A 12,087-nucleotide genomic window follows, 5' to 3' on the forward strand; every position below is an offset into this window, starting at 1 on the left:
GTTTTTAAAAATTTCCCCATGTAATCCGATTAATCGATTAATCGTGTCGAGACCCCATCCGATTAATCGATTATCCAAATAATCATTTGTTGCAGCCCTAATATATATATATATATATGTGTGTGTGTGTGTATAAATATATGTATATATGTATGTGTATATATATGTATGTATATGTATGTGTATATATATATATGTATATATATATGTATGTATATGTATGTGTATATATATATGTATATATGTATGTGTGTGTGTGTATATATATATATAGAGAGAGAGAGTTTACTTTGTATTGTGTGTCTGTGTTTACACAGTTGATATGAATAGGAATGCTGAAGAGGAGAATATGTCCTTGATGAATGGTAAGAGATTTTGAGATTTAACCAACTAGTAACAATAATTATTATTATTTTCTTGTTTTGTAGTAGTTTTATCATTATTATTATTGTTATTGTTATTATTTTTATTGTGGTTGTTGTTATTATTATAAGACTATACCACAAGAAAACAAGCATTTGTAATATTTGAAGATGATATAATCCGATAATAAAGATTTCTTTGCAGCTGTACAAAAACTTAAATGTAAGATAGTTTTAAAGGGAAAATGAATACTTTTTCTTGCGTCTTAATAAAGTACTCAAAAATTATGTGTGAAACTGAATCGCTATGAGGAAAACTGCTTTGTTGCCATTGAACTGAATTTATACAGCATCAAAACAACATTTGTCCAAATGAATTAATCAGATATTGGCAAGACTCTGAAAGAAGAGTTTCCCAACCTGGAAAACACTCCGGAATAGCCGCGGGGTCTTAAAATATTAAAAAAGCATTAAATTGTGTCGAGTGCGGACCGTTAGGCTGCTGTAATGATTTAAATTACATGTTATTTAATAAGCCATAAGGCGTAGGATTCCATAGTAAATATGAAATCAACCTTATGGATCTGTGAGGTTATTTTAAAGCAGAAGATTGGAACTTTTTAATGCAGGGATTAGATAACAGCTTCGTATTCACTCAGAGACAACAGGAGAGAGAGAGTCAAGTTTAAAAGTTAAAAAATTTATTACTAAACAAATGAAACTAGACTAACTTTAAACACTAAATGTATGGTGTAACTAAGGTGGAAGAGATGGAGAATGGTGTGACATATAATGTTGCTCAGAACCAGCAAATCTGAAGAAGCGATTAGTTCTGATGGGAACTGAAGGTGATGTCTTTGCGCTAAGCTTTGGAGGAGATTCATAAACACGTTCGACGCCATTTACTGGTCTACATACCCTGAGCAGAAATCCCCGTCTAGATCAGGAGGTGTAAAGGTCCAGCTTGACCTTTATGGAACCGGTGCCTGTAGAAGCAGCCACGCCAGCCGACCACCCGTCTTGAGATACTTCCGGGTCACGACAATTTTGTTGGCGTCTGGTGAGACCCAAATCTCGGTGGTTCAGCTTTTATTCTGAAAGGAACCGTTGCAGCAGTTGAAACAGCAACAGATTTTATCCAGCTTGTCGTTGGTTCTTTCGGCTGAAGAGGAAAGCTATGGATTGGCCACTCCAACAACTTCTCTAGAACGTTTTGAACTGGCATTAAAGATGACGTGGGCATAGTTTTATACTTAGGATGTTTTGGTTTATGGTCGAATGAAAAGTTGACAGATTTACCAAACACCATCAAAACCACGCCTCCGTCAGATCTGGCAGATTCTGATTGGATCAGTGAAAGTAATGTGTCATGTCTCTTAACGCTAAGTGAGATCAGTCCTATTGGAACATTTAAAGTCATATTACCTTTATATTCTATAGGATTATAATAAAGTAATTAATATTTTGATTTCACAGATTGGTCAGATCTTATTTATTGACTAACACTTTGCATGATTAGCTTTATTAAAATAGAGTTCTTTGATTAATTAAAAGAAGAGAGTCCATTCTTTATTCTGTTGAACTGAAAAGAAGCAGGTTAGAAGCAAATGCATGAGACCTTGAGACCGTATCTCATGCATACTAGCTCTGTGCAGAGGAGAGGGGAAACAGTCATTTCATTCCGTTACTCTGCCGTGTGTCGTCCGGGGGCGGCTCTCAAGTTAAAATCATCAGACGCTTTACAAGAACAAAAATAAAAAATATAAAAAAGATAATAAAAAATTATAAAAATATATTGTTAAAGTGAGAAACAAAGAAATTGATTAAAACATGTAAGGGAAGGGAAAATGACAAGAGGGAAATCAGTGGATCCCAGAAAAGGTGGAATTGGTCACGTAAAGCTAGCTTGAACGAGTTGTATGCTTGTTCAAGTAAGTACTCTGTTGGCTTTTAATGGTTAAGTGTTCTTTTGTATGTAATAAAAATTTTTATTTTATTATACATAGGTATGTAAAACTGGTATACAAAAAGTGAAATATAACAATATAAAGTATAAAAATATGTTAACTCTGTCCTTATTAATATAATCTTCTTCAGTTTCATCTTCAGGTCCCTCCCCAACTACTACTCACTAGGATGTGCAAAGTAAGTACAGCTTTGTGTTTTTGAACCTATTATTATTCATTAGTTCATCTTCTGTAATACTTAATCCTAAATTGAATAACCAGAAAGATTTATCACTCAACAATCTGTTTCATCACTGGTGCCCTTTCACTACTCATCATTGTCATCTGTACTCACTCATTAACTGGCCATCACTCCATTCCTGCAGGATGTAGCGTATTCTACATACTAGAATCAACACTGTTAGCTATCAGTTGTTAGATTCTGAGAATGATCAAGCACATTAGCATATGAAGCTTATGTCATGTATAACAGTGGCTCCCAAACTTATTTAGTCGCGCACCCTCGTCTATGTCCCGACCATGTCGACGCACCCCCCCAGCCCCACATCAGGGCATGGTTATATATATATATAGATATATAGATATATATAGCCATATATAGCCATATATATATAAATATATATCAGACGTCACGCTAACCAGTCACACCACAGACAGGGTTAAAAAAATATGATTGACCTTTTTCCCCATCACTTTCATTTTTATGTGTATGTATTATGTATTTTTGAAATAGTAATTAATAAACATTCAATACCATTACAATTTCCCTTGATTTAATTTTAAATCAATATTTAGAGTGCCCAGGTAGCACATAAACAATGCAATTTAACTGTTTTCTTAAAGCAGGAACGTTTAACCAGAGCGCTCTCCTTCCTTCTGCTCTGCGTAAACCTGAACTGATCACCTACTTGTGCGTAATCAAATGTCTATAGGGGAAAAGATGGAAAAGCTATAGCCATGAGGTTCACTTTTGCCTCAGACCGACTTATTGCTGTTTTATGATGCGGCTGAATCTGCGATCCGCTGCCACGCGGACTGGAAGAACAAATGCTGCAGTAACATGAGTTGTGGTCAGGTTCATGAGGAGTCACTGGCTGGAGCGGACCGACTTTAATACGTCATCCCAAAATAGAAGCTAATATCTTAATTTGACCTTGAATGAAAAATGTTGTTATAAAACCTCTTAAAAGTTTTTTTATCACGGAGGAGGCAGCGCTCATTTCTGCCTTCAGTCTGACGGCACAGCGCAACGTGCGGTTGTTGAATATGTGTGTGTGTGTGTGTGTGTGTGTGTGTGTGTGTGTGCGGCACAGCTCCATGAGCCGCTCCAGTCACCGCGTATCGTTATTGGCGCTATTTAAACCAATGTTATAAAATTACTTCTGCCCAGCCCAGATGTGCTCACATGTGCACCCGTGAGCCGTGGTTCCGCTGGAACGCGTCTGACCTCTGACAGACGCACTCTGAACTTCAGATCTTCAGCGCGCTGTTAGAATGCTGTCCCACAGTCAGTGTGCTAATAAAATAATATAATAATGCTAAAATGCTCAGATGGGAATCATTTCTTGATTTATTTAGTTACATCCACAATGTTCTGTGTGTGAGGTTTACGATGTCAGAACACCTGCATGAGACAGGTGTTAATTACAATCTGCCAGAATGACTCGCCACCTTCAGATTTCTCCAACACCGATAACAATGATCAAATACTGAACATATCTTGCTATTAACAGCATGTGCAGGCCAGAGTGCTGAAGCTCGGAGCGATGAGGACACACACACACACAAGCAAAATATACTTGTTTTCAATTGCTTTAATTGAGCCCACTTACTTTTTCTTAGGCCCACCCACAAATGAGTTTCTGGCTACGCTAATGGTGACATGTGACAGACTTCTCTGAGCTCCGCACTCTTCACCTCGCGCGCCCCCTAGCGGCAGCTCGCGCACCCCCAGTTCAGACACCGACCTGCTTGGTCTATATTTAATCCACAGATTAATGTTAAATTTAAGATAATTAAATTTAATAGCAAAAGTTTATTTTTGAATCAGAAGTTAGGAATCTTTGCTTTTTCAATAACCAGAAATATTTATACCGTTCTGTGTTTCATTTCAAAGATGAGGCAGTTTAAAAATGAAGAATTTATTACTAACAATTTTAAACTTTATGATTTAAATGACAATTCATGGATGACAATTTACCAGCTTTGATATTAAACTTGGTATCAAAATATTTACCTGTGTCTGGATGGAAAGCTAAAATGAAATGAGAGCTTGGATGCGTGAATGGATTCTCAGAAGGTTTCTGTCAGAGAGAGGAACTTGTTCTGGGTGAAATGATGGTTTCGCAGCTAACTGAGTCGTTTCTTAGAAAGACAGCATCAAACACTATCTGTTTGCTACCTCACCCAGCAAGACGACCCTCTGTGTGGATCCGGAGGTCAAGGAGGATGTTGTTAGCCTCAGGGTACTCGGTCCGGTAGAGAAGACGCGAGTAGAACCGATCCTCTGGTCCAGAGATGTCGCCGGGTACACGGTGTCGAGCGTTCTGGCTTAATTCTGAAGAAGTTTTGCATCTTACTTAAAAATCAATAACTCTGAAGGAGTTTTGCATCAGCTGGTTACAGGTCCGTTTATTCTAAGCTATTCTATCAGCGTGACCAAACAGCAGGTAGAGGCTTCAGGGCGGCCGTTCCCTTATCCTCAGGATGGTGGTTGGTTCTCGAACTGAACTTTTGCTGCTGGAAATTTAGTCTTAACAAACCCCTCAGAACACGCCCACTCTCAGAGCAAGAAAGCTTTGGTCATGAGTCAAAGACTTGATGGCAGTTAACCTTTATCCTGGATACCCTCTGAATGAGGCTGGTTAACGTGCAAATGACCTTCTGGTTTACTGAACACACATTACTGATTATCATGAATAATAATAATTATACCCAAACAATAATAATTCATTTCAGTAATTAAAATACATTTATACTGAACCAAGAGATTATTTATGATGATTATAATAAACAGTAATAAAGTCAAAGAGTTTATTAAAATAATTATTTAAATTATCATTGTGATCTTGAAGTGCCCTTCAATCTGGGACGGAACAGCAGCAGATAAAAATGATATTCCGCAGCCATCATGACTCCTGGATTAATCTGTGGAACCAAAAGTTACAGTCTGACCCAGCTTGACCTAGCTGGGATAATGTGACCTTTGTCACAAATTAGAGGACCTTCGTGACGCTACAGACCCCCTGGTCAATGGTAGGCGGTCGCAGAAACCACCTGTCGTTGAGCACCAGAGACATGAAGGGACTTTCTTTCTGAAGAAGCTGTTGCAGTCCAGGTGAAGGCTGGAGTGAGAAAGCGTTCCCTCATGCCAGTGAAGACAGGAGCATATCCTGAGAAGTTGGTTAAGTCAACAATTGTAGATCATTGTAAAGTAATCCTCGCGAAGGTAGCTATTTCAATAGCAGTTGATAATCAATAATTAGTCATTCCAAAGGCATATGCAAATGCTTTTAAATGTCGATATTTTGCACTTAGGGTCAGAGAGAAATTGCAATTGTGATTCTCTGTAGAAATGTGCTGTACATTTGGTAGAATTGACAATAAAGCTGATTGATTGATTCAAATAAAAAATATGTTCCATTTTTAAGATGAAATATAGACTTACCAACAGACGTGAATACTTTTGCAACCCATTACATGCTTTGCTTGATTGTGAATCTGGATTGTAGATGTCTTTTAAGGTATTGTAAAACAAAAAAGGCTTTATTTAATTTTCTTAACCCATCTGTTTCTTTTCACAGAGGCAGGTGCCTCTAGTGACAGTGACTCTGGTGTCAGCTGTAAGTATGGCTGTGCAAACACTGGTCCGATGTATGCAGATATGCTTGCTTCCATGAATGTTTTGCTCTAATCAGCAGAGCGACATTATTAGAGGTTTATAATCTCATCAAAACACAGTGTTCTGTCTTCTTGCAGAGGAGTGTACCACAGATCTAGGTTTACAATTAGTGTTCAGCTGCAAGGTATTTCAGGGTGTCCGCGGGGTTTTAAAAAGTATTAAAAAGTGATAAATCAAAATAGTCAAATTTAAGGCCATTAAAAGTGTTAAATTTGGTCTCAGAGGTATTATTTTTTCCAAATTAGGTATTATTTTTTCAGACTATCAGGTGTCGTATTCTGAACATCGTCATAGAAATATATTCCGAATGAAATGTGTTGAACGATTATAAAAACAAAGCAAGCCGATTATTTGCTCCTCCCACTTGCGCTGCCTTGAGTTGCAAATGAAGCGCTCCTCCCAGTGTTGCCAAGTTAACTTAGCGACTTTGACGCTATTTCTAGCAGCTTCTCAGACCCCCTTCTTGACTTTTTAAATCTTAAAAGTACCTAGCGAACACCTCAGAAACATCTCTGGTAACCCTTAGCTACTTTCTGGATAGCTGTCGTCGACATTTCCTGCAGATTAGCTAAACACTCCCCCTGCACTCCGGACCATTCTTCAGGACATTAGGAAAGGGAATGATGTAGTGATGCGTCGGTCGCTAATGAAACAGCTCTCGGAGCCAGCTCCCTGTTGGATTAACCAGAGTGAGTGACACACACCCGCACCTGCGGACTCCTGAGCCGATAAAAACGGCTAAATGTGCGCGTGCGGTGTGCTAAACACACGTGCAGCTTGCCCCTGATTGCTGTGAGACCGGGTTGGGGGTGGGGGGTGCAGCTGTGGTTGGGACATTTATTACATTAACTGATGGACTTGTAAATAAATAGTTTATAAATAAGATAGAAATAAGTTCCTCACGCTGATAAATAATAACTAATCTCTCTGAGGACACGGTGCTAGTGCACTCTCCTACAGCACCTTGACATGACTAAATAAATATTATGCAACATTTAGTGAACAGCAATTTTTCATGTATTTATAAATGCCACTGTATAATTCTTGCTGTCAGTATTTGCAAGATATTGGTATTTGGGTCTGTACTGGTTAGACTTAAATGAGTTAAACCAAGGTCTATAGCCCTTGGGTCAAAAACTATGAGCTATGAGTATATTGGTCTTTTTATACTGGGAATCAGGAGTTATTTTAGTGATCATCTTGTTTCTTGTTTATTTTTGCCCTGATTGTGCCCTGAGCAGTTTTATGACTGAATAAAAATAAAAAAATAAAAATCTACATAAATTGAAAAATCGTCTTAAATAATCGAGATCTCAATTTCAGTCACAATAATCGTGATTATTGTTTTTGCCATAATCGAGCAGCCCTGCTTTAGCATATCCGGTCACATTATGATGACGTCATATTCAGTGGTCGTTGTGCATCATTTCAGGCCTCGTGGTCAACTGTCTGAACCGCTGAACAGAAGTGCCTGGCTTATTTTCTAAGTAAAATAAATATGTGCAATACGTTGTCAACATCAGTGAGTCTCTAAGTCTATTCTTTTTGTATGTTATATATGTTAAAATATGTGTAAATAGGTCGCTGATTAACACTTGCAATTTAGTGTTGTGATGGTTTTAAAAAAATTCTGAAGGTAGTAAAAAAAAGTATTAAAAAGTATTCAATTTTACTTAAGGATTGCTGTATATACCCTGTATTTTCAGAAGGGATTGTGTTTTAACTGCTTTCTCAGGAACTCTGATCCCACCTTTTAATTTATTTAGAATTCTTTTGTTAATAGTTTTTGTACACCCCTCAGACCATAACATGTTTCAGTTGCTGAATAATTGTATGTCGATTTATTCATTCTTTAAGTCCTCTATTACCTAAAGTGTTTTTAGTTTTGTGCATTTGAACTAATTTTGCCTTTTTATTCAACAGCCGACATCTTCCCCGACCAATGCAACCCATCTCCAGATGGTTCCAGTGGAAACAATTAGCCAGTCTAAGGTCTCTGGAACCAGATGAACCAGTTGAACAAAGATTTTTATGGCCAAATCTGTGGCACAAAGAGAAGAAATGCTTATTTCAGCTGAATGGTTTTTAAAGCACTTTTTACTTCATAACAAATTCTTAACTTCTCTCCCCCTGAGCCTGAGATCAGTGGACTCAGTGGTCTCCTTTAAAAAGCAGCTGAAGACTCACTTGCTCAAGCTGGCTTTTGTATGACCTTCTTCACCACTCTCTCTTTATTCTGCTCTCCCCACCTATTCCACCTTCCTCAGGATCCACTGATTTCCCTCTTTCCTGTTCACTCTCTCTCTTTCTTAACATTTTTTCTTTTTAATCACAATTGTCTATTTTTGCTCATTTTAAATAACATGTCAGACTCAAGACCTGCGGGCCAGATGCTGCCCGTGGAGCATTTTTATGTGGCCCGCGAGATAAATATCAAAAATATATTAAAACTGGCCCGCTGGCCTATTTTACCGCAAAGACTTCAACTCCCATGATGCTTTGCGGCGTCAGCACGGAGCCAATGCGCCCCCTCCTTTGTGTTTTTTCCAGCGCCTGCTGCCGGTGTCTGCAGCTCCGCTGTCCCGGACAAACTACACTCCTCTCACTCAGCGCCGAGTTTACTCAGCTGATTCTGAAGTTGAAGCCCAGAAACGGAGATTCTAGCCGCTCAGTAATGTGTTCACGACTGAAAGATAAAGTTTTCCAACTAACGTCCAGACAGAGCCGATATAACTCCAGCGAGCAGCGACACGCTCAAATCAGCACGGCTCTGTGGTTGTGTTTCCTCCCCGACACACAACAACGTGGTCAAGCTGCTCAGACATGTTCATCAGCACAAACCTATGTGAGCACCTGTTGTCATCTAATGTTGTCATTATTATGATGAAGATGAACAAAACAACAGGAGTCTCCTCCTCAGCTCAGATCAACCCCATGATGCAGGTATCTGGCTGGAACAGGTGAGCATCACAGTAAACCAGTGGAGCAAACTGAGCTTTAAATATGTTGGTTTTATGCTCTTTTTCTGCTCCAAAACATGAAAGTTAACAGGTGAGATGTTGCATTTTCATTTAAGATAAAATGATATTTTTATTTTGTTGTTGGCTCGTGAGAAAAGATTTAACCCACAGTAAACAGGAAGTGGAAAGGCTGCAGATAGATGAATAGAATAGAAAATCCCTTTATTGTTCCTCAGTGGGGAAAGCTAGACGTCACAGCAGCGATGACACGTATTACAGGAGAAAAAAAGGAGAATAAAAAATAAGAAAAATGAATAAACAAGAAAACATAAATCCTGAATAGATTTTAAAAATGCTGATTATACCACAAGTAATGAATACCACTGATGCCTTTTATTTAAAACTGACTTGCTCGTGTGTAATTTGGTTATTCCACATTCTGTGTTAATGCAGAAATAAGTTTGTTTCCAAACTAAAATGTTCAAAATTGCATATATGTTGATAAAGAAAATGTGCAAATTTGCCGTCACTTTTTCAAAAAATATTAAGTTTGGCCCTCGACTCCGTCCCAGAGTTTCATTTCGGCCCCGTGTGAGTTTGACTTTGACACCCCTGCTTTAAATATATTTTTAACCATTTTCCAAATTCTTTTTTATATTTTTACATTTTTTGTTTTTGTGAAGCGCCTCGTGATCTTTATCTTGAGAGGCACTATAGAAATTATATTTTCTTCTTCTTAACATAAGTTTGTTTTTCTACAGCTTTCTTAGAATAGAGGCAACCATTCACATGTGTAGCTATTTGATTTATAGAGAGGCATAAAACTCAGTTTGGACTAGGCAGGATTTTTTTTGTGTGTATTTGTCTTTCAAGTCAGTAGATAAAAATTGGAGATTGGCGTTACATTTCTAGGTTAGGGCTGCACAGTGGTGCAGTGGTTAGAGCTGGTGCCTTGCTACAAGAAGGTCCTGGCTTCGCTTCCCATCCTGGGATCTTTCTGCATGGAGTTTGCATGTTCTCCCTGTGCATGTGTGGGTTCCCTCCGGGTACTCCGGCTTCCTCCCACTGTCCAAAAACATGACTGTTAGGTTGATTGGTCAGTCTAAATTGTCCTTAGGTGTGTGTGTGTGTGTGTGTGTGTGTGTGTGTGTGTGTGTGTGTGTGTGTGTGTGTGTGTGTGTGTGTGTGTGTGTGTGTGTGTGTGTGTGTGTGTAATTGTTAGTCCTGTGTGTCTGTGTTGCCCTGCGATGGACAGGCTCTCTGTCTAGGGTGTACCCCTCCTGATTGCCCATTGACCCCACCCCCCCGCGCGCGACCCCACTTGGACAAGCAGGTTCAGACAATGGATGGATGGATGGATTTCTAGGTTATATATAGATATAAATCAGACATGAATTTCCCTCACTTTTGGGCAAAATTTGCCGTTTTGAATTCAAAACGGGTCATTTGCTTGATTCGTGGAGATCCGATGAAAAAATATTTGGAGGGGGTGATGGGTTGATAGCGCGGGTTTCACAAGTTAACCAGTTTCACTATTAAACACAGGGGAACAGTGAAATAAATACATTTGTACAAACACACCTCGCCTGGAAGTCTCTCCTGTTTAGACCGCCAGGCGAGGGGCGACCCAAGCCCGAACCGAGTATGCCCGTCGGGTCGAATCAGAATTGGGTCTATTCATTATTTGGGCAGAGTGAGTTGCACTCTGACAGAATAGAGAGAGAGAGAGAAGTTTAGGATTCTTATATAGTTCTAATATTTTCAGCACCAGACAAAACATTTCATTTCACATTATTTGTTGATATTTATCTGATTTCGTTGATAATTGGTTTCATTTTTTAAGCTTTACTTGTTTAAGTTGTTATTTGAAAAACAATTTATGGGTCTCACCTTTTCCCACCCTTAGCCCGTTTTCATGTCTGATGAATATAAAATACATGAAAATTTGGCATGAATGAAACCTTCTCAGTATGTCCTGCTGTGATAAGGTGCCACAGGTTGAGGCTTGTTACTCGTAATACAGTAGAAAAACACAATATCTTAACACTAAAATTTAAGGAGAAAAGGCTAAACTTATTTATATCTTTAAACATCAATGGCAAGAAACCTTGTAAAAAAACATTGTTTCTGCATTTTATTTCTTTTGGAGCAATATGGGTTAGAATGTAATCAAATAGTTAAGTGTTCAGGTTTTATCTTTAAGTCAAACAGGCTATTTTTAATATATCTTTGGTAGTTTATTTATTTTATCCCTCAGCTAAGTGCAGGAATGTTTTGGTAAAGTGCTCTACCAATCTGCTGACATAGAAGACTCATCAGACATCATTTTCATGTGGTCCTAATTTCTTATACCTGAGGAAGAAAATGTTTTCCCTGGAATTTCGATATCTTGAATCCACTCTTAATCAGTGGTAACTATAAAATATTGGTCCTAAATTAACTTTCTGAAAATTTCAGAGAAAAATTTATAGTAAAATTCAAATGAGTCATAAAATAATTACATTTCTCACATATTAACTTAAATCTAGGTGTCTGTAAAATAATAATAAAGATTGTCTACCCACCTGTGAAATATACTGAAATGTTACAAAATCATGTAAATCCTTCCATTTAAAATGAAATTATGCCAGATAGGATATTGTGTGTGGGGAGTTGTTTATTTTAAAGTTACAGTCTTTTCATTAGACCTTGTTCATGACAGATGTGTTGATGATTAGGACACACACACAGATGTAATAACAAGGGCTGTCTTCTACTTCCGTCTCTGTGCATGCTGGGTTTTTATGAACATGCGCAAAGGCAGAAATTTAAAGTGGAACGCAGCCCTTATTAATGCACCTTTCAACATTTCTGCTGTGAAATGGGACTGTTAAGATGGTTTGGAGAGTTGTTTTAAA

At 38.2% G+C, this 12,087-nt stretch overlaps 1 protein-coding gene across 2 annotated transcripts in view; it reads left to right on the forward strand.

Moving 5' to 3' along the window:
- LOC107394430 (H-2 class I histocompatibility antigen, L-D alpha chain) overlaps nt 1–8,347 on the forward strand; it is a 23,348-nt gene extending 15,001 nt beyond the window's left edge. For both annotated transcript variants that reach the window (XM_070547642.1, XM_070547643.1), the window contains exons 9-12: nt 318–365; nt 2,460–2,507; nt 6,133–6,171; nt 8,154–8,347. In XM_070547642.1, the coding sequence (XP_070403743.1) occupies nt 318–365; nt 2,460–2,497 (86 nt within the window). In that variant the 3' untranslated portion in view covers nt 2,498–2,507; nt 6,133–6,171; nt 8,154–8,347. The remainder of the gene's footprint in view (nt 1–317; nt 366–2,459; nt 2,508–6,132; nt 6,172–8,153) is intronic.
- The last annotated feature ends 3,740 nt before the right edge of the window (nt 8,348–12,087 follow it).

This window comes from Nothobranchius furzeri, chromosome 19, assembly GCF_043380555.1.
Source record: "Nothobranchius furzeri strain GRZ-AD chromosome 19, NfurGRZ-RIMD1, whole genome shotgun sequence".
Lineage (NCBI taxonomy): Eukaryota > Metazoa > Chordata > Actinopteri > Cyprinodontiformes > Nothobranchiidae > Nothobranchius > Nothobranchius furzeri.